We start from the raw sequence: 22,174 nt of genomic DNA, 5'->3' as shown, positions 1-22,174 counted from the left end.
ATGTACTGCAGGGTGTGAGGATTGAACGGACTGACTTATTCATTCATTTATTCATTTTCTTGAAGACGAGACGACCCCCCCCCCCTCCCAATCATCTGGTCTTCAGCCACCTTTCTGAATCTGGGTAGCGGGTTACACTGGAACCTGTCCCAGCTGACATTGGGCAGGAGGTGGGACACGCCACTTCATCGTATCATTGAACTGTTTCGTGTTAAATTCGTGATGAAGACAGTTTCTTTATTAATAAATTCACTTTGGGTCTCTGCTCACCAGTAGTGACTCACACCAACGCTGGTTTTCTGCTGCTTCTATCTAATTCCCACTCAGGAGGTCTGACCTGCTTCAGTCTCAGGCTTACATGACTGTAATCTCATCTGCCCGAAATGACGACTCTTTTTGGTTCATACATGTTCCTGACTGAACCCCTGAATGTCTCATGTGGCGTAAAATGAGGGAAACTCACAAGGCAGGAGCTTCACAGGTGTGTTCACAGTATCAAGTGAAAACCGCTTCATAGATAAAAGGGTGAAGAGTTTTTTTTGAACATTTAAAGAAGAGACTCTTTTCAGTATTTTGACTATGACACATTAACTAGCAGACAAAGTTCCATGAAACACAGTGGAACGGTTAAAACAGGAATTTGGAGTTTTGAAGTAGAGCGAAATGAAAAGGAGGATCCAAGATCCCCCCCCCCCCTTGCTTTAACAGAATCAGGATTGGATCACACGTCAAAGAAATCAGTGAATGTGGAGTGGTGCTCTCCTTCACGTTCCCCTGAGGGACACCCATTAGATGGGGCTCATGTCTTGTTGGAATACGGATTAGAGCTATATTTAATTGAAAGGAACTGTCAGGTTTTTGATGGAGGTATGCAGTCTGTTGAGAGGCCTGCTGGTTGTTTAATATTTTCACTTTCATCAAAAAAATCTTATGCTATTTTAATTAGAATATGTTAGTATGACCAGCCTCAAACCCCCCCCCCCCCCCCCCAAAAAAAATTCCACAGAGATGAATACATGCTACAAAATGCTGCCAGACCTCCAACAAGGACGCGATCAATGCTACAAACAAAACCCATCGTGAGCAACTCCTAATTAGAACAGACACACTCCAAGAAGCACACAGACACCAGTCTGACGTTTTATTATTTGATTTTGGTTTCTACGAGAGCAGCCCAGAGCCGGGGAGGCGGTGGGGGCTCCTCCGGTCTGACCGGTACACTGTTGTCACTTTGATGCTGGTTCACGGAGAAGAGGCTTCATCTGAATGTAGAGCAGGTCAGCATGAATTATGAACAATTTGGCTCGCTGTCTAAGGGTAGACAGATCCCTCGTGTTTAGGTTTATAGACGATGAGTCAGGAACTGTGATGGTTTGTATTTTCCATCGTTTGTAATGTAATGGTCGAGTTTAATGACATTTTAAGCATTTTATGTAATGTTTTTTCTCTTTTTTTAAATTTGAAAATGGAAAGTTTTATTACATACACATTGAAGAAAATTTTTTAATTATAAGGAAATCATACACGTTTACCTCGGCTTATGTTGTTGTTTCCAGGAGACATGACATAAGTCAAATTAACTAGTCTCCATGTCAAACTGGTAACCACTCCCAGTTCTGTACTGAACTTTAGTTATGCATTCTAATGCATTCTAATATTTATTTCAAGCTTACAATATTGAAATGTTATTATTTAATATAGTCAGAAAAAAAAAAATCCCCATCTCCTTCAGCAGCTTCTTCCATATTGCGGGTCACGGAGGGTTGCTATGGGCTGGAAATATTAAATTATGTGTTTAGAATCTTATTTATTGTTCAGTAACATAATATTACGTGTTTTTAAAGGTTTGCTAGTGATTTTAAGATTCCAGTATTTTTGGTGGGCAGACGAAAGGTTGGACCCTCATGTACTGTATATGATGTACATAGATGCTCCAGATGTACGTGTGTGTGTGTGTGTGTGTGTGTGTGTGTGTGTGTGTGTGTGTGTGTGTGTGTGTGTGTGTGTGTGTACACCCATCTCTTACAGTAGACAAATGTGTGTGAATGGCAGGTGTTTTAAATGAAAACGCTGGACCACCCAGGATCCTCAGGATTGCCCAGTCGACCTCCATGGCTGACAGAAGAAAGCTATTCACATCAAGCCTTTAACACCTTCAGGTCCCCCTCTGCACCAACACACACACACACACACACACACACACACACACACACACACACACACACACACACACACACACACGCATACACACTCAATAGGTAATAAAAGATCTGCACAATCCCGTAAGACAAATGGACAGACTTCAAACACACACACACACACACACACACACACACACACACACACACACACACACACACACACACACACACACAGAAAGACGGAGTGGGAGGGCGGCTGAGAGAAGAGAAGGCTCGTGGTTTACCAGAGAGAGACTTCATCTTTCCGTCTCTCTACCCTTCCTCCTTCCATCCTTTTTCAAAACAAATGTGCAATCCTCATCTGGAGAGGAACGCTCAGTGTAAGGGTGACGACTCCATTTACTCCTGTGGGGGTTCATTTGGGTCCTTTCAGGCCTGTGTGTGTTTGTAAGTGTAAGGGGTAGGTGAAAGGAATGAAAGGCATAGGGTGCTGTCAAATAGCCCCACCACATTTAATGGCCCAGCTGCACCATTACCTCGCACACACACTGTGCCCCCGATCGGGTGGGGGGGGGCAGATAACTCTATCCAACTATGCATGAGGAGAGGGGGGGGCTCATCAGCGGCTAGCATACGCTGCTGGAGGCTGAAAGGAAGAAAGGGGGTGATGGACAAGCAGCTAACAACAGTACAAGGTGTGTTAGTGAATACACACACACACACACATCCACACACACACACACACACACACACACACACACACACACACACACACACACTCACACACACAGGAGCCCAGGGAAGTTTTATGGCAGCCCTCTGTCATGAACAGTGAGGTACGGCCCACGTCTCTGTCAAATGCGTGTTCGTTTGTGTGTGTGTGTGTGTGTGTGTGTGTGTGTGTGTGTGTGTGTGTGTGTGTGTGTGTGTGTGTGTGTGTGTGTGTGTGTGTGTGTGTGTGTGTGTGTGTGTGTGTGTGTGTGTGTGTGTGTGTGCGTGCATAAGGCCACATATCTCCACACCAGAGGATCGGGACGTGTGGACGAGTCGGCCGGTTCAGTGGGAACAGCACGAACAGCATCACATTCTCAGAGCGGACGAAGGGAAACGTGTTTATGAATAATAAATGCGAACTTCATTGAAAGATATAGAAGTGAGTCTTTGTTTCATGGGCCCAGCAAAAACATTTTTTTACATTTAAAAGGGAGTTATTTGTAGAATTAGCTGAAGAGGAATGTTCATTGACTCAATAAGGTTCATAAATTCCTGAGCTAATGAGTCAAGCAGGGGGACCATTCAAATGACTGAAGGCATCTTTTTCATCGGTGAGAAGAATGTCAAATATATTAAAAAGAGCAAAAAATGAATGTGAATGTAAGCTCAGGTCTGTCAGCGGCCCCCGCTCAGGGTCACAGGTAAGCATTCTACCTGGGTACGATATATGACACTTCTGGCTTTGTGTGTATGACCCTACTAACATACCAACAACTAAACACTAAACACACAGCCTTGTGATGAACCTTTTCATGTCCCGATGAACACATGAAAAAAGTGTAATTATGCCACAGGACAGTGTTGTTTTTTAACCACCTTTTCTCTGATAGGAACGTCGATGGTGTCTGACAGCATGTGGCTCCGTCGCCCCACTGCTCTGCCACGTCACTCGCACACATTCCTTCCAACAATCCCCGATCCTCTCTCTGTTTCCATCACTCGCTTTCTCTCCTTCCATCACCTCCATCCATCCATCTCCTGTCGAAGCCTCTCAGCGGGGGCTGTTGTGTGCGGGGCATACTTGGGCTGTGGCGTCAGTTTGGAAATGAGGCTCGTTTGCATTTAAACACGCTGCTCTCTGGGCACTTGGTAAACTTGATGAGAGGAGGATGATGGGAGGTAGGGAGAGCAAGGAGAAGTGGAGTGAGAGAGGGAGACAGCAAGAGAGAGAAAGAGAGACAGGGGAGTGGAGAAGGGAGTGCGTGGAGAACACTGGCTAATATAAATTCATTATGTAAATCCGCACCTCAAACAAATTGACAGGCGGGTATTTCACCCAAGAGGAGCCGAATGAGGAGCATGAAAGCATTAGCTCCACTCACCCTTGACCTCCAACCTCGACCTGTTCACCGGAGTGTGCCTGTTGTGCATACTAATGACTCAGGAGGGGCCAGCCGCAGACTCACATCACAACATGCATTGTTTTCTTACAGTGGTAGCTGGAGACATCCTCCATCCTGCATACATGCAGGAATGTAAACTATGCTGAAGGGGAAAAAAAACAAAAAACAGCACAAGCATTACAAGAAGCGGACCCACATGCGATTTGGACACCGTTTCCTCCACTTCACACAAAGAATCACAAACGATCAGCACAACAGCAAGGCGGCTACGGTCGACGGGAATCAGAGGTTATGATTCGATCCTCTGTTTGCGTCCCTTGGCAACTATTTCAGCTTCAAATATTTTTATGTCTCATCTTCTGCCTCACCTTCCTCTGTGCATACAGAACATATTGTGGACACCCAGCGCTGCGATGGTGTGTGAACGTTGAGTAACAAATCACGGTTTCTGTGAGGCTCCAGCTGCAGATGTCATACGACCAGCAGAAATCACCACCAGACACCTGATGTATGAGGGTGGAAAGAAAACAACCCCTACAACCAAACGGCCCTGATCGGTCGATGAGTCCTGGGTGACACATGTGAACATTAACAGTTCTGGCCGTTATTCAGGATTGGATCCAGAGTGTCAAGAGGGACAATAAAGGAGTCATGCTTCCATTATGAATGTAAAGCTACGTCTATTTATATATACATTTACAACTAAGACTTGCGATTGTATTATATTAATTCTACTTGCAGAAATAGAATTCCTGCAGTCCACTATTTGATGAGAAATTGCAGCAAACTAATGGTGCACTTCCCTGTATTATTATTGCTCTTTCATCAAATTAGGATAAGACTTTTAAAATGTCCAATAAAATCAAACGTCAAGGCTGACTTAAAACACCTGTTTGTCTTGAAGCCCCTTGAAACTCATATTCTCATGATGCAGCTATGTTAAAAGGAAGATGCTCATGTCTTAGAAAGCTCCTTTGGGGCCAGGGGGCAGCGTCCACAGATTGAGGAGCAGCTGACTAATGTTCATGAGAGACATGAGGGAGTCTCTTTAATGCTGACGATATGGAAAAAGAAAAGGCAGCACACAGTGGTTTGTGTCTTACCTTGAGAATGCATTATCACTCATTCATTCATTCACCTTCTAACCGATTGTTCCGCCGTCGCGGGTCACAGGGAGCTGGAGCCTATTCCAGCTGACTGAGGGAAACTCCAGGCATGACGCCAAGGTAATCAGATGCTGTCCTGTTTAATCAATAGTTTATGCAAACGTGACACCAGCACTGTGGCTAACTTACCCTCACATACTGCTTGTGAAGTTTAAACAAGTTGACCTGCAAGATGTGTGACTAAACTTCAAACTACACAGAACTACTATAGAATAAGGACATTATACTCAATCTGGTCTATCTGCCTCTCTCTCTCTCTCTCTCTCTCTCTCTCTCTCTCTCTCTCTCTCTCTCTCTTTTACTTAAACTATATCTCTCCCCAATGTATTTCTCTTTCCCAAACAACAGGTCAAGGCGGATGACCGCCCTCCAGAGCCTGGGTCCTGCCCACAGTTTCTTCCTCAATGAAAGAGATTTTCCCCGCCACCGTGGCTTATGCTGCTCTGGAGGGCATTTTTGGCTTTCTATCTGCTTTGAAGTGTCTTCAGATATAATTAAGCGCTATATACATAAAAATTGATTGAAATTCACCTATCCCTCACTGATTACTGCAGTAGTTCCAAACATAGAGAAAAACATGGGAAACAGGGTCAAGAAAATAACTGTGAAAAATCACGAGTGGGGCATGAAGAACCACGTTACACTCTCTGGAATTATACAGCAGTTATTTTCTTTTCAAGATTTGCATGCAAATAGAAGGATATATAAAAGGTCCCATATTGTGCTTTTTTAAAATCCATGTCCTTCAGCTCCCAGATGTCCAACCACACTGTATCTGAAATGTCTTGCCCCAAACTGATACGTGATCCTCAATATCTTTGATTGAATATTGATATAATTACTTCCGGCCTGAAACGCTCTGTTAATGAGCGTGCCTCTGAGCTCTGACTATCAACACCTCCCTCCCCCATCCCCTCTCGCGTTCACGTGCGTTTTGTTTATGTTTATGCGCCACGTGAACGCACAAGCACAGCCGACCGATTGTCATAGTCTTCAAGGGACTTAGGGACTTCATTGGCACTTCAAGCACAACTCGGATACATGCCACATGCAGAAGTACTCCGATGACACCGCGATAGTGGCATGTATCCAGGAGGGTGATGGGGGGGGTACAGGGCATTGGTGGCTGACTTCGTGGATTGGTGCCAACAGAACCAGCTCCAGCTCAACGTCTCCAAGTTAGCTAAATTCTAGCTGACTTCAACAGCTTGTGAGGAACTTTCAGTGTGTGCCATGACATGACCACACACTGCTACTGTAGCCGGAACACAACCTCCACCTCGGGGATTACCACGCCCTTATCTGGGTGGACAACCACACATGACTCAGGAGAGGTCAGTAACTCAGTCCATCGCTTCATGAATCCAATCGTTTTGATTCTCTCCAGAAATGAATGCCAAAGGATTCCAAATATCTATTGATACAGGAAGTGTTTGTTTTCCAGATTCTAGGATTTGGTAGGATTAGGGAGGACCACTATGTACTGTATATGTAGAGACCTGAAAAAAAATGTATTTTTCATTGTAGGACCCCTTTAAAGTTGGGTCAGTGATCCAGTTTAAGAGACAGTCTAAGGGAAACATCACGGGTCAAAACCCAGCTTTGGGAACAGGCCCTTTGTTTTAGTGTCAGTTCTTTGTTTTAGTGTTAGTTCTTTGTTTTAGTGTTAGTTAGTGTTGGTTTAGTGTTAGTTCTCGGTCAACTCAATCCTTCCTGCAAAAGTTTCACAGTAAAATTTAATGACTGGAACCTGCAAATAGAAAAATGTAATATGTTTAATGGATGTCGTTGGCTAGTGTGTTGGTAGCTGAGGGTGCAAGTCCATGATGTTGAAGACTTTCGGATCCATACTCGTATTTTAATTATCTTCATATACAGTAGTACCTCGGCTTGTATCTTGTGTTACCACTGTACTAGAAATTCTGTTAATACAAAGCTTTATTTTTCTGAACACGTCACACATTACTGTACAGGTAAACACACAGATAAATATTGCAGATTCTGCCTGTGGTCAGGACCGTCTTATCACAGCAATGATCATCTCATCATATTTCTCTCTGCCATGAAGCCTAAACTCAACAGTACCATTCAATTAACAGCATCCTGCAGCTACATTCATTTGCTGCCTAATGGACCTCAGAGCTGTGGTAGTAGATCAAGTCTTGGCAATGAAACCAGCTGCACAGAGTGGGACTAGACCATGTTGACATCATAATTACACAGCAAGGCCTCCAACATGGGTTTCAGGGTCAAAAGAGGGAAAATGGGAAGCAGAAAAAATGAGAGATTAAGAAATAAATAAGGGGAAATGGAAAAGAAGGAGGAGAAGGGGAGGCAGCTGACTGAACTGTTCAACTATGAGAATAGAGCAAGTGATGAAAAGCAGGGAAGATTCGTAGCTGTGTTCCTCAACCACAGAACCTGATGTGGCTGATCTGACAGAATTACAAATCCAAGAACTAATTCAGACATGCAGATCAGTGATCAGCATATCAGTCAGCATAGGACTGGTTGGCTCAATATGGTCAGCAGAAGACTACATTAAATCACCTGCGGCAAGGACCTGATACAGTACATGCAATGAATTACCAGAGCATCGTTCCACCTGTATGTGTGTTAATATACTGGGTGTTAATAAACTGATATAAATCTGAACGTACAACAGGCTTTGAAAAGAAAGGCTCAAAAGTCAGGGAGCTCTAAATCAGAGTCAACAACTACAGTATCCCCTGGGAAAGCAGCAGCGAGGACAGCAGACACCAATGTCGAGACAAAGGAAAAACAGAAAGGATGACGCTGGTTCTGACCGGGGATCCAACCCCGACCTGTCTGGTCTGCTGTATGAATACAGACCGTCATGGTTCAGAGCAGGTTTAAGACATGTCATCCATCAAACAATCCATCACAAGCCTGCAACCTCCAGCTTTTGATTCATTTGAGAAACCATAACTACCAATATGGATAAGTAAGTGATGAAGAAGGGTGTAAAAGTCAGGAAGGTTGTTCCACTGCTGGTACCAGCAGAAAAAAGAAACTGTAAAAGTAGATTTTCAGACATGGCTTGGGCAAGTTTGAAATATTAAGCTTCTGGAAGCACCGTAAGCTGCAGTCGCTTCCATTACTGTTGAAATATTGCATTCAGGTTTCCCGCAAATAGAAAAAGACCTTCCTCTCTCTCAGTAACCTCTGGTTGTGTGTAACATGGTGTATGTTGGAGGCTTTGAAACAAACGCTTGACTGTGGTGGCATGATTTTGAATATTTTCACAAGATGGTGTGACTCAAACAATGTTTGGAGACACTGACATAGAGAATATCCTCAGAGGATTTTAAGTCTAGGGGAGACTCAATAGTGCGACATGAACAGCCATGGACATGGATCTAATAACAGTTGAAACGGTTACAGCTGTGATCATAGCATCCAGCTGCACCCACTCAAGGTTAAACCATGAGATAAATGTGGTCTCTGTACTCACCAGCTGGATGACACCACTCCAGCTCTAGGAAAATATGAAACAAACTGATCTGACCTGTGGGCAGCATGGTGGCACAGTGGTGCAGCCGCCGCACAGCAACAAGGTCCTTGGTTCAATTCCGCCTGGTGCCTTTCTGTGAGGACTTTGTTCTCTCTTTGTCTGTGTGGGTTCTCTCCAGGTTCTCCGTCTTCCACATCCAACAACATGCAATTTAGGTAAATTTGTCACACTGAATCGTCAGTGTGACAACCCTGCGATGAACTGACGACTCAACCAGGGTGTACTCCTCCTCTCGCCCACAGCCGGCTAGAATAGGCTCCAGTGTGACCTTTGACTCGGATTTGAATAATAATAATAATAACAATAAGCTTTTATTAGTCATCATACAATAGTAAAATTTCATGGTTGGTGTGGGGAGTTGGTCCCCTGGACGCGCCTCCACTACGGGCCAACATAACCCAATATTCCTCAGCAGCTGAAGTCGAGACGATTAGGATCATCTTCAAGAAGATGAATGAATGAATCTGATCTGTTGGTCATGTCCCAGAGCCAGACAGCAAAAATGTCTTCCACACCCCAGACTTAAAAAAAAAAAGAAAATGGTCCAAAGTCTTCTGTCTGCTTTTCTTCTAAATTTGGATAAATGTTCATTAACTTGAAACAGATAAACCCCGACTCTACACTAGGAGGTAGAGCCATGGATCTTGACCTCATCTAATCCATTTTTTGGTGATAAAATCAGCCTCTTCAAACTTTCTCATGGCTGACACTCAAAACAGTGTTAAGCAGCAGTATTGCTACTGATCTTCAGCACCTCAAGATTATCTGCTCGATATCTGTTGAAGAGCAAAGTAAAGCTAAACAGAGAGCAGATAAAGGTAAACAGAAGATGTTGTTTCATATTTTCTTAATGTACACGGAAGCAACAGTTTACCACTGCGTGCGCCAGAACGACCTTATGGGTGTTAATATGTCAGTGCTGCTTTAACCTGCCTCTGCTGGTCAAAAATTAATGTTTTGCTTGGTATTTTATTTGTAAAAAAAAAACCACAACTACTGGATAAATTTCTGTAAACTTCGTGGAAAGAAGAGGCCAAGGCCTATCATTTCTTGGTGCTGGATAAAGGGTGGGGGACCATGAATCTTTAAATAACTTGTCTTGGGAAGATGAAAGAATCTATAAAATGTAAAAATCATTGATACTTAGGGTAATATTAATGCTTGAGTTCCTGTTGACATCATCTGAGGCTGTTTCTTGTGGTATCAGCTGCTCATCCAGCGCTGGAGCTGTGAGACTATCATCTAGTGGCTGTTGGTGTGATCCTTTCTGGACTTTGTCTTCTATTCAGGTCATTTTAGACTCCCTAGCTTCATCAATTCATCAACATCTCGGCCCTTGTCAGTATAAGCAGGGTCATCAGCCACCACCGTCATCAGTGTTGTACCTCAGTGGGGTTCTTATCTGGCTAATGCTTTGATGCTGCTCAGTCACAATCCACCTGTAGAGTCTCAGTACCAAAGACTGCCTGACGAAAAAACTCTGACATATTCTATTCTGCCTTGAATTATCTCAACTTAGACATACATTAGTAGTGGAATTCAGCCACTGTGCTGCAAGCTGACAGATGTGTCAGACTGTCTGGCCTTGGTGGAGATTAATGCCATTCTAGTTATGATAGTAATAATTTACAGTATCGCTTTTATATAGAAACTCTTAATTGACTCAAAGACACACTGAGCCCAGATAGTAAAATCTCATCATTATGCTTGTTTAAATGAATAAAGAGCGATGCATTTAACTCTAGTGTTACTTTTTTTGATTCCGCTCTGGACTCATTCATCTGTGACATTCTAGTAAATGCAAGATCATCATATCACAACACAGGAAAGGTACAGGTCAACTAAGTCTGTAGACACAGAAAGCCTAAACAGATGTAACTGACAGAAGCTGTATTCACTTATTCTTATTTCTACTATAAGTAGAGCTCCCTTTGGTATTTCTTGAAAAGCGTGACAAAGTCACGAAAGAGCAACTGTTGACAAGCTGGACTCAGAGGCAGATCACCACAGAAGCAGAAATCATTGGACAGCATCTTAGCTAAAACCCAGAAGACAAATAGGAAACAGGGACAAACTTCCCTCCTACTACAAAGTTAGGTGCTGCGCTGCCAACACAGTATTGACCTGAAACTTCTTAGATTCTTTCTCAGAAATTGTGTGTCTTTAGAGAAAAAGCAACTTTATGGCATCAGAAAAAAACATGTTCAGTGGTAGACAAGAGCCCTGTGTAAGGCACTCAGACAGTCTGGAACGGAGGAGTAGTCAATAATGAGCCTTTGCAGCGTTATGACTCTCAAAGACAAACAGGATCAATCAGCCAGCTTGAGCGTTTGCACAATGCTAGATGCTACTGAAGAGCCGTTCACACTGGACTGGGATCAATGCTAAGCTAGAGTTGACTATCGACCCAAAGCACCCTCTCCCTCTCCATCACCTCCTCACACTTCAGCAGAGACTAACAAGGTGAGAGAGCCAAGTCAGGCCTGGCTCAAGTGAAGCCGAGACATCTTCATCAGTAATGAGATCCACGTTCTTCCTAAAAGGAGGTTTAAGGGTTAAATGGTGCTTCAGACAGAAATGGCTCTTTCAATGATTGCCTTCCCTTCGTTTTGGAGATATGCAAATATTGTTGAAATCTTTCTTTAACAGGCTTGAAGACACAAACTTTTGTGGAAAAAAGTAATACAAGAAAAGTGCAATGAATGAATGATATATTCTACTAAATATATGAAACAAGGGCAGCACAGTTGAGCAGTGGGTAGAGCTGCTGCTCACAGCGAGAAGGTCCCGGGTTCAATTCCTTTCTGTGTGGAGTTTGTATGTTCTCCCTGTGTCTTCATGGGTTCTCTCCTGGTTCTCCAGCTTCCTCCCACCCCCAGAAACATGAAGCTGAGGGGAACCGTTCACTCCAAATTGTGCTGGTGATGCAACCATAACACACGAAGAAGATACGCAGCTGTAGACCAGATGATACAGTCATCTGGTCTACAAGAAGGTGCATGGATTAATACATTAAACGTGTGTGTGTGTGTGTGTGTGTGTGTGTGTGTGTGTGTGTGTGTGTGTGTGTGTGTGTGTGTGTGTGTGTGTGTGTGTGTGTGTGTGTGTGTGTGTGTGTGTGTGTGTGTGTGTTTATCCTGTTAAAACAGGAGACAAACAGACCAGGTGAAAACGTGACCTCCTCAGTGTGATCACACCGACCTCACGCCACAGGAGATGAAAAGCAGACTGGTATACCTTTCTTTCACCGTGCTACTCTTGATGTTACAGTACTGACCTTTATCCATTTAACAGGTGATTATTGTTCAGAATTCTTACTGTGTCAAATTTTGGGAAATCTCCAATATTTACTCCCGCAGTTAATTCATAATATTAACTTATTACTCAATACTACTTGAAAACCGCATGCGGGTCACGGAGAGCCGGATTCTATCCCAGCTGGCATAGGGCGTGAGGCGGGGCAAACCCTGGGCGCGACGCCAGTGCACCGCGGAGCTATACACACACACACACACACACACACACACACACACACACACACACACACACACACACACACACACACACACACTCACACCTAAGGGCAATTTGGAACAGCCAATTAACCTGAAGCACCCGGACACTCCTTGTTGTGCGGCGACAGCGCTACCCACTGCACCACCGTTCCGCCCTACACTGAGGCTCTTTAATTATTATCTGTACTAGTAAGAAATTGACTTTTGAAAGGAGAAAAACACACATTCCTTATTAAAATAGTTTTCAATTAAGCATTACTAAATAAATGATATTTACAACTGGTATTAACGTCCAACCTGGGAGAATGGATCATAAACGGACCTCTCCGTGACCTTCCACCACTATAATGGGTCTGTACCATGTACCTGTGTTATCACCTGTGACTGGATCGCTCCATATGCAAATTAACACATGCATCTCTGGGACAAATGTTTGTTACACAGTGAAATTAAGAATTCAATGCATAACATTTGTCAGATTTAAGAGAAGGAGCTTTCTCCTGACTCTACCACTCTGGTAACTAGAGGGTTTTTTTGGAGAGGCTGGGTCACGGTTCACATGACCTAAAACATCTGCAGCAGGAAACGGAAACCAAACACGGAACTGGAATTCAAACAGAGTGAGTAGAGATGGGGTAGAGTGTAATCTATTATCGATCTGCTGTGGTTTCTGGACGTTTGACATCCGTTGGAGTCGGCGGTCCATCCATTAGTGTTCACTGAGACACGTGACCTACATGTCTCTGAAGGTGGATGGAGTCATGTGACCACATACCTCTGACGTATTCATTATACAGAGGAGAGGAGAGGAGAGGAGAGGAGAGGAGAGGAGAGGAGAGGAGAGGAGAGGAGAGGAGAGGAGAGGAGAGGAGAGGAGAGGAGAGGAGGCTGCGGCGTGTCTAGACAGTATTCATGATCCATCTGCCTGCCACCGTCACAGCAACAGCCAGCGGCTGCAACAAGATGGCCAACTCCATTAGAAAAGAACCGTTTTCTCCCGTTCCTTTTCCCTCTTCCTCTCTTCCTCCTCTTCACATCCCCTCACCACATCCACATCTCTGTTGGGCCCTCTGTTTTCTGACTCCCCCCTTTCTCTCGCCTCCCTCTGAGACTGTCTACATCCTTTCATTCCCCTGACACTATTTTTGGCATCTATTCCTCTCTTTTCTCCCTCCTTCCCTCCTTCCCTCTGTCTGTGTCTCTCAAGCTTCACCAGAAACTGTACACTGGTTCAGAAAATTACAATCATTGTACCGCTTTCCCATGACGCTGGCAACAGACACATTAACATTCGCTCTAGACAGCTAAATATTTTAAGTACCCAGCTCAGGATTTTATCCATTGGAAATGAGCCCCCCCCTCCCCCCTCCCAACCCCACTGGCCTACACCCTTTCCTCCCTAAATATAAAAGCTGCCTTTCTAGTGCCTTGTAGAGGAAAAGCAGGGTAGACAAACAGAAAAAAGTGTAGATAACTTTTACGTTTGAGGGGTGAGGCACGCTCAAAGCAGGGAGGCGAAAGTGCGAATGAGTGAGGGAGGGGTGAGAGACAGAGATGGAGAGAAAGGTAAGAAACCCACCAGACAAACGCGCAGACAGCAGAGGATGAAAGTGCTGCTGTAAAAAGTTTTCTCTCTCCTCCTAAAAGTTGTTGAAAGAGAGCACTGCAGCACATTAAAGCGAACTGGCAGACAGCCATCACAGCCCATCGGTGTCCTTCACCCTCCCTCCCCCTCCCTCTCTGCATCTCTCCGTCTTTCTGTTTCCATTGATCGTGAGTCCAGGGAACATTTTCATTTCGTTCCCCCGGACGGTGCCTCCCAGCAGGAGGTAGGAGGAGGTGGTTGGTGGGGTGGGTGCTTATGAAAGCAGCAAAGACGATTCAAACAAAGACTGCAGAGAAAAGGGAAGGTATAAAAGCTCCGAGGAGGATGTTTTAAATTGATAAGATGGAGACGGTAGCTGTTTAGCTTTGAATCTACATGAGACGCCGTAAATATGAAGCCATGAGTCACAGCTCTTCAGGGCTCCCCCCAGGGGTTTTTTGGATTTTTACTGCGTTGTAGAGGTGTGAGCTAAATGTTCTAAAGCACACTGTCTGACGTCCACTTACAACTCTTGCATTCATTTAACAGAACCTACTCCCTATATCCATTCATTATTTCTAGGCATACATTTAAAGTCATGATTTAAACGGCCCCACTCTGTACCGAGGGATAGGAAATTGCTCTTGGACCTGCAGACCTTCTACCCAGCATTCCCCACCATCCTTCTTGTGTATGTGAGCAAATGTACCAATTAGGCAGTCAGCGTAACGATGCCCATGGATCACAGTCTGCAGGTCACACTGAGAGGTCACGCCCATGATCACTCTGAATCACTGATGAGCACAAATATTAACTCCCTTTACATGCAGCAACCTCCCACAAGTAGAGACAACAGTATGCATCTAATTTGTTAACCGTTTATTCAGAAGACAGCGGGTAAGAAGACATGTCCATGTAGTATAGGGTATATACAGGGTTGATTTTAACTCAACAAAGTAGTGCATCCCTGGGATGCGCTTCAAGAAAAATTTATGAATCCCAACATGACGTTTATGCATCCTAATATACGGTAGAATATATACGGTAGAAGTGTATATAGTATAATATGAAAGTTAAAACTAATAATTTTAATGCTTTTATTAAAAACATCATAATTGTTTACGTAAAAAGAAAAAAAAGAGTAAAATTATGTTGGTTTTATCAAAATGTTAAAGCCTGGCAGTCATTTAAAAAATCAGTTTTATAAATAAAGATGTAATAGCTTTTCTTTTTCACTTTTGCTTTTCACTCAGCAGTTTTCTTTGCCTTTAATTCATACACTGTATTCTCCTGTGGACACTGCACAAAGCTGACAGAGCCTTCGTCTTCAGTAATATCTGTCTCTTTTTCTTTGTTAACGTTTGATTGTTTGTTTATATAAGAAAGAACTCATTGTAACTTGGTTTTACTCTAACTTTTGCATCTTTTTTGGAGTCATGGAGATAATCAATCAATCAATCAATAAACCTTTATTTGTATAGCGCTGGACACCAGCTCTGTGGTGGTTGACGAGGCAATCCCATCATGCTTCAACTTAGCAATGAACTAAGTGTGTGTATGTGTGTGTGTGTGTGTGTGTGTGTGTGTGTGTGTGTGTGTGTGTGTGTGTGTGTGTGTGTGTGTGTGTGTGTGTGTACACCCTGATTGCTCAAAATTCAAACAAGCTGTGATGCTGTGTATTGTAACTTCATTAAAATTATTGGAATTAATTAAAAACAGACCAGAAATAATATATTGGATGTTTTACTTCAATGATGTTTCTGATCTTTGTAAATATGTTTACAGCAGCTGTGTGAAGGACATTACGAAACACCCTCGGATACTTTTGCAAAAGCACACATCTCATTTGCCAAATTGATGCATTCTGTTTGCTATTTGTGTTTTGAACAGCATCCCAAAATTTTGGGATTGTAAATACGGTCTTGATGCAAAATGAGTCACAAGTTTCTATCCGAGAACATCTATCCTCTAAAATTACATCTCATGGTGAGGTGGTTTGTAGTACCACACCCAAAACACCCATCTCGCCTACTGCCACAAATTCACCCTGTAGGTCACGAGTACGGAGCCTATACCAGGTGGCTTCAGCTGAAAGGTGGGGTACAAGCATGTGACCCTCATCATCCAGGTCATACCTGCAAACAGGGCTGAGCAGAGACACCCCCGGCTGAGCAGAAGTGAAACAGCAGAGAAGGACGAGAGGAATGAGGAAGGAAATGCAGTCAGTCAGCAGACGGGGGTGGGGGTGGGGGGGTCAGTCTGTGTCATCTGATGGTGTGAGGTAGTGGTGGAGCAGTATCCTGCACAACTCACAGCTGAAGATGCCTGGTGGAGGATGCTGGGTGACCACAGGGCAGTTCTCCTCATCGCTGTTGTCTCCACAGTTATTCAGCTGGTTGCAGATCAGCGAGCCCAGACGCAGACAATTCCCATTGGTGCAGTGGAACTTGCACTCTGTATATCGAAGAAGGGAGAGCATTAAGAAAGAGAAACACTTCAAAATATTTTATGAGCGCTGCATTCACTGTCGGAACATCAGTCTTAAGGCAAATATTTAATATTAGTCTGCACTTTGCATCTTCCAAGGCAAAATGTTTTTTATTATTCAAGGTCTGCATGTATTTACTGCTTTCACCTTCCACCTCAAACACATAAATGTGAATAAGGAGATACACATGCGCTGCAAGGAACGACAGATCATGCTGAACTTCCATCATAGTAAATAAAATAAAAAAAACTACGTGTTGGTTGGTGTCCTGGAGGTGATGTGTCACTTAGCAAAACCAAATACGACCCTTGAAAGTAAGAGTCATCGCAGAGGACGGCACCACAATTCAGTGCAAACATTCCTGTTTCGGTGCAACCGGCTGATAAATAAACAGACACTGGTATAAAAAAAAAAAAAGAATGGATACAGCCAAACCTGACATGTTGTCCATTATTCTATACAAGCAACAAAGGCATGATGATCTGTGTTCTACTACTTCTGATGGCAGAGGTACTTCTTCCTTTGTTAATCCATTCTGTTCAGAGTGTGACCAACAAGTTGAGGTTGGGGGGGGGGGACGCCCCATCAGTGGTCCTCAATGTCTGATAACATTTTCACAGACTGTCCTTAAATTTGTGACAGATAAAAAAAAAACAAAATAGAAGAATAGAAGACCAGCATAAAAAACCCTGTGTTCTCTAAATGTTATAATGAACGTGAATCTAATGTGTACCAACTTTATTAGCAATAAAAGTTTGTTCTGTGTTGGCGACCGGAGCGGCCCCCTTTAAGAAGGTAGTCATGTGACCCAGGCAAGCATTTTGACCAGCATCAAGACTGACTCATAGACAGACGGTGTGTGATTATATCAGCCAGTTAATCAGCTGGTGGCCTTTTCTTGATCCAAACTGTTCTGCTGGCCTTTAAAGATGACCATCAGTCACTGCTTCACACAGCTCCGCCTGATGGACTGAATACTTCACATGGGCACACTGATAATATTACATCTGAGACATGCAGTAGCCTCGGTATTTTACCCTAAACCCTCCCTGCTAGTTGTTAACATCGTAGATTTAACAACAGGTTGTGAACATGCAGACATTCCTTTAGATGAAAATTCAGCTGGGCTTTGACCAGATTTAGGTTTTGTAAAGAGACACAAATTTAACTGCAATGTAGTTTTTACAAGAAACCAGTGCAAAATACACAAATGCAGGGAAAGCTTTCCCTTTTGACCCAATGGCAACTTTTAAACAATAGTTTCTTAATGACAGGTGCTGATCGATGTGCATAACACACATTACCTAGAGGTGGCTTACGAAAGAAACCAATGGCAGTTTCTTAGTTCAGTTTTCTCCATTTACAGTCAAAGAGCAGGGGAACCAGTCAGGGTGGAGCACTGACTAATATTTAGGGGGGTGAACTGAGTCTGAATGAGGCAATTATACTTTAGCTTGAACAGCAAGCCATTAGATGTCCTGTGTATTTATTAAAACACCTGACATTGTGGGAGCCGCCCTGTTCAACAGTGAGCCGATTGAATCTGTCCTTCCCCAAAGTTTCACTGTTAAATTATCACTGCCAGCACATTTAAATTAAAAGTAAAACAAACGTGAAAAATAATGATTGCATGTGTTAATAGTAGTGTTGTTGAGAATACTGCATGTCTTCTTTTTCCTTTTTTTTTTTCCAGAGATAAAATAAATCAGGGGCATACGGCTGGATGGCTGGACTACTAATCCCAGAACCCCTTGCTTTAATGGGTGGCAGCTGCCTGTGGGGTTTTTAATGTGAGCTATTTTCTCCACTAAAGACTACTGCACCTTTCTAATACAGAGCAACCAGATTATCACACAGCCAAATTTGAGACGAGCACTATGTCGGAATGTCCCCGTCTACCCGGTGTTTGGATTTACAAGACCCTACCACATTACTGGGGCACCATAAGGAGTCTTCCTACAACTGTGGCCAGTATGTGAGGCTGATATAATTAAATTGATTTGACAACCTACTGAAATATTCACTCAAATCAGCTGTTTACCAGATAACAAATCAGCTCTGACTCCTCTGGGCTAAACTCATTACCTATAGTGATTGAGAAGGACTAATCAACGCTATAATCAAGTCCTCTGCCAGATTCCTCAATCTTCTGGTTGAGATTCTTCTCTTTTCTTCTCCTTGGCGACATAATGAATGGGAGACAGAGGCACATGGGGGGAAAAATCATTTACTGGGGCGGGGGGGCTGTTACAACAGTCAATCAACTCACAATCAGACGGTAAAACACACCAGCAAGAGCCTGACCAGCCCGTTCCAGGTGTGAGTCCGTCCGATTTACCCCGACCTAATGACACCACACTGTTTCTCCTCTTCCTCCCGTAACAAGAACAGCTTGTTCTGCTCTTGTCTAGACACCGGCGGGGTGGGATGGGGTGGGGGTGTTGTGTGGTGGGGGTGTGGGTAGGAACACATATCCGATTCAAAGAACAGACCAGCATGACCGTTCTTTGAAACAAACCCCTTCCCTTCTTCTGAGTGGCAATTAGTGAAGCCCCAGTGACACGCTCAGCCCCTCTCCTCCTCACTCCCTCTTTCATTTTGTCTCATCTATTTATCTCCTCGTCTGTCTAAACTCTTCTTTCAGTTCTATCTCCTCTTCTGTCTCTCCTTCCCATTCCAGCTCAATTATTGACTTATTACTCCACGATCTTGTTTTCTTCCCTTCTTTTCATCCTCTCCATGTCTCTGCTGTTTTTTTTTTACCAGTCCTCTGGCACTCCTCTTTCTCCTTCGATGCTCTTTTCTTCCTTTCTTCCGTTCTTTCTCTCTCTCTCTCTTTAGGCAATCTGCAGGACATCAAGAACTGGCGCCCTGTGTCACTGCTCTGCACGGATTACAAGATTCTGTCCAAGGCTTTGGCTACCAGGCTGAGGGACGCTATGGAGCAGGTCATCCACCAGGATCAGACCCACTGTGTGCCCGGCAGGTCCATGGCAGACAATGTCTACCTAATTCGAGATGTTTTGGAGGTTTCCAGATCATCGGGTATGAATGCTGGTCTTGTTTCATTAGATCAGGAAAAGGCATTTGACCGTGTTGAGCACAGCTTCCTCTGGACAACTATGGAGAAGTTTGGGTTCAGCACCGAGTTTATTGCCAAGATCTGGGTGTTATACAGTGACGTTGAGAGTATACTCAAGTTTAACGGCAGTTTGTGTGCCCCCTTCAGGGTGCACCGGGGCATCTGGCAGGGCTGTGCCCTGTCTGGGATGCTCTATGCACTCTCTCTGGAACCCCTCCTCTGTAGAATCCGCAAAAGCATCGACGGTTTGATTTTACCTGGTGTTAGAGAGAGCATTCTTTTATCTGCCTATGCTGATGATGTTGTTGCTCTTATCAACAACCAAAGGGATGTTGATGTTTTGGTGGGTTTGACAAACTCATTCAATGTTTTAACTGCTGCAAAAGTAAACTGGAGCAAAAGTGAAGCCCTTGCTGTTGGTGAGTGGCATGGCAACCTCCCGGTTCTTCCTCAAAACTTGTGTTGGAAGAGTGATGGTCTCAAATATCTCGGTGTGTACCTGGGAAATGAGACAACAACTAGGAAGAACTGGGGGGGCGTCATTGAAAAAACAGAAGGGAAACTTAAGAAATGGAAATGGTTACTCCCCAGAGTGTCGTACAGAGGTCGAGTTTTAGTGATAAACAACCTGGTGGCCTCACAGCTGTGGCACCGCTTGGCCTGTATGGACCCCCCATCAGGGTTTCTAGCCCAGATCCAGACCAAACTTGTTAACTTTTTCTGGGATGGGCTGCATTGGGTGCCTCAAGGAGTGTTGTTTTTATCAAGAGAGGAGGGGGGACAGGGCCTCATCCACCTGGCTAGCAGAACAGCCACGTTCAGATTACAGTTCATCCAGCGGTTTCTGACCGGACCAGCAGATCTGACGTGGAGAGAGGTGGACAGCTGCATATTCAGACGAGTGAGTAACGTGGACCTGGATGCTGCTCTGTTTTTAATGGATACTAAGTGTCTAAAGTTAAACAGTTTGTCTCCGTTTTATCAGGGTGTTTTTAAAGTCATGGGCCCTGTTTAAAAGCAGCCCAGGAAAAAGCTCTGACTCTCTGTTCTGGTTCCTGAAGGAACCACTAGTGCATGGAGCCAGGCTGGACGTCTGCAGTGGAGCCACGCCTGGGCTGTCTGCAGCGCTTTGCAGAACCAGGACCATGACCCTCCAGCAGCTGGTGGACAACGCCGGGCCAGCGTTGGGGGATGTCCAGGCTGTGAGCTCCCTGCTGAACATCCAGTCCACCAGGGGGGCTCAGAGGGGGCTACAACTGTGGAGGCAAAGACTCTCCGGGAAGGAGAGAAGCCTCCTCCTGGACTATAGTACAGGGACTGTACCGGACAGCAAAGACCCTTTCCCTGAGGTCCACATCAGTCCGCTGTTTGGAGAACTGGAGGGTCCTCTCCTCGGAGATGAACGACAGATCAGCCTGCACATGGCCAACAAAAAAATACTGTACAAACAATGTGTAAAAGTAATCAACAAGAAAAACCTGTGTGACAGAGCACCCGCTACCTGGGCCAACAAGATGACGGGAAGTGGACCTGACCCACAGTGGAGACTTCTGTACAAACCCCCACCTCAAGAAAAAACCAGCCGACCTCCAGTGGAGGATTTTACATGGTGCCGTCGGTTCCAATGCTTTATCTCTGTTTTTAACCCTGCGGTGTCCAGCCAGTGTCCCTTCTGTCCCCTTTGTGAGACAGTCTTTCATGCTTTCAGTGAGTGTAAGAGACTTCAGTGCTCTTCACTCTTCTAACGAATGTTTTTAATTTGTTCAGTGAAAATTTTACTCTCAGGAAATTCATCTGCGGTGCTGGGTACAATAGATCAAATCAGAGAAAGTGGCAGCTTTTAAATTTGATCTCTGGAGAGGCAAAACTCGCAATTTATGTGACCAGGAAGAGGAGAACTGAAAACAATACTGTTCAAGAAGCAGCTCCTGTTTTCTGCTGTAACATCAGATGTCGCTTAAAACTAGAATTTGGTTTCTATAAAATGACAAAAGACCTGAATAACTTTAGGAACATCTGGTGTTACAAAATGTCCTATGCACTTTTGTTGATGACCGCCTCACTCTTGCAAACTTCCTGATATAACGCATTAATTTTTAAATTGTATTTTCCTTTTATTAATTGGTTTTTAGTGTTTTTGAAACACTTTAGTATTTTCATCTAATGAAAAATTGTAAAATGTTTGAATGTGATTGAAGTTTTTTGCAAAAATAAAAAAAATCAATCAAATCTCTCTTTCTTTTTCTGTCTTTCTTTCTTTCCAGCAACGCTCCAATTCAACTGTCGAATGAATCTGAAGCAAAAAGCTTTGAAAAGTCAGAAACTGGCAAGGAAAAAGGAAACATGTCTTCCCCTGGTGAATGATGCCCCCCCCCCCCTTTACAAAAACAAGACACGTGCAGGTTAATTAGCGTGATTTGAAAATGCCAGAGAGATGAATGATCCCCCCCACCACCACCAAGTTCTGCCAAGATCTGATCAGCAGACACTTGACGGATGCAGAAATGCGCAGGAGGCACGCCAAAAGCACTGGTATGAGCACCGG

General features: G+C 44.0%; 1 protein-coding gene across 3 annotated transcripts in view; it reads right to left on the bottom strand.

Moving 5' to 3' along the window:
* The window catches only part of LOC137601085 (low-density lipoprotein receptor class A domain-containing protein 4-like), a 185,368-nt gene that overhangs the window by 76,063 nt on the left and 87,131 nt on the right, over positions 1 to 22,174 (bottom strand). For all 3 annotated transcript variants that reach the window (XM_068323085.1, XM_068323087.1, XM_068323088.1), the window contains exon 3: positions 16,373 to 16,513. In XM_068323085.1, coding sequence (XP_068179186.1) covers positions 16,373 to 16,513 — 141 coding nt within the window. The remainder of the gene's footprint in view (positions 1 to 16,372; positions 16,514 to 22,174) is intronic.

This window comes from Antennarius striatus, chromosome 9 (assembly GCF_040054535.1).
Source record: "Antennarius striatus isolate MH-2024 chromosome 9, ASM4005453v1, whole genome shotgun sequence".
Taxonomy (NCBI): Eukaryota; Metazoa; Chordata; class Actinopteri; order Lophiiformes; family Antennariidae; genus Antennarius; species Antennarius striatus.
The sequence above is the reverse complement of the archived record's forward strand: the minus strand, read 5'-3'. Positions and strand labels throughout refer to the sequence as shown.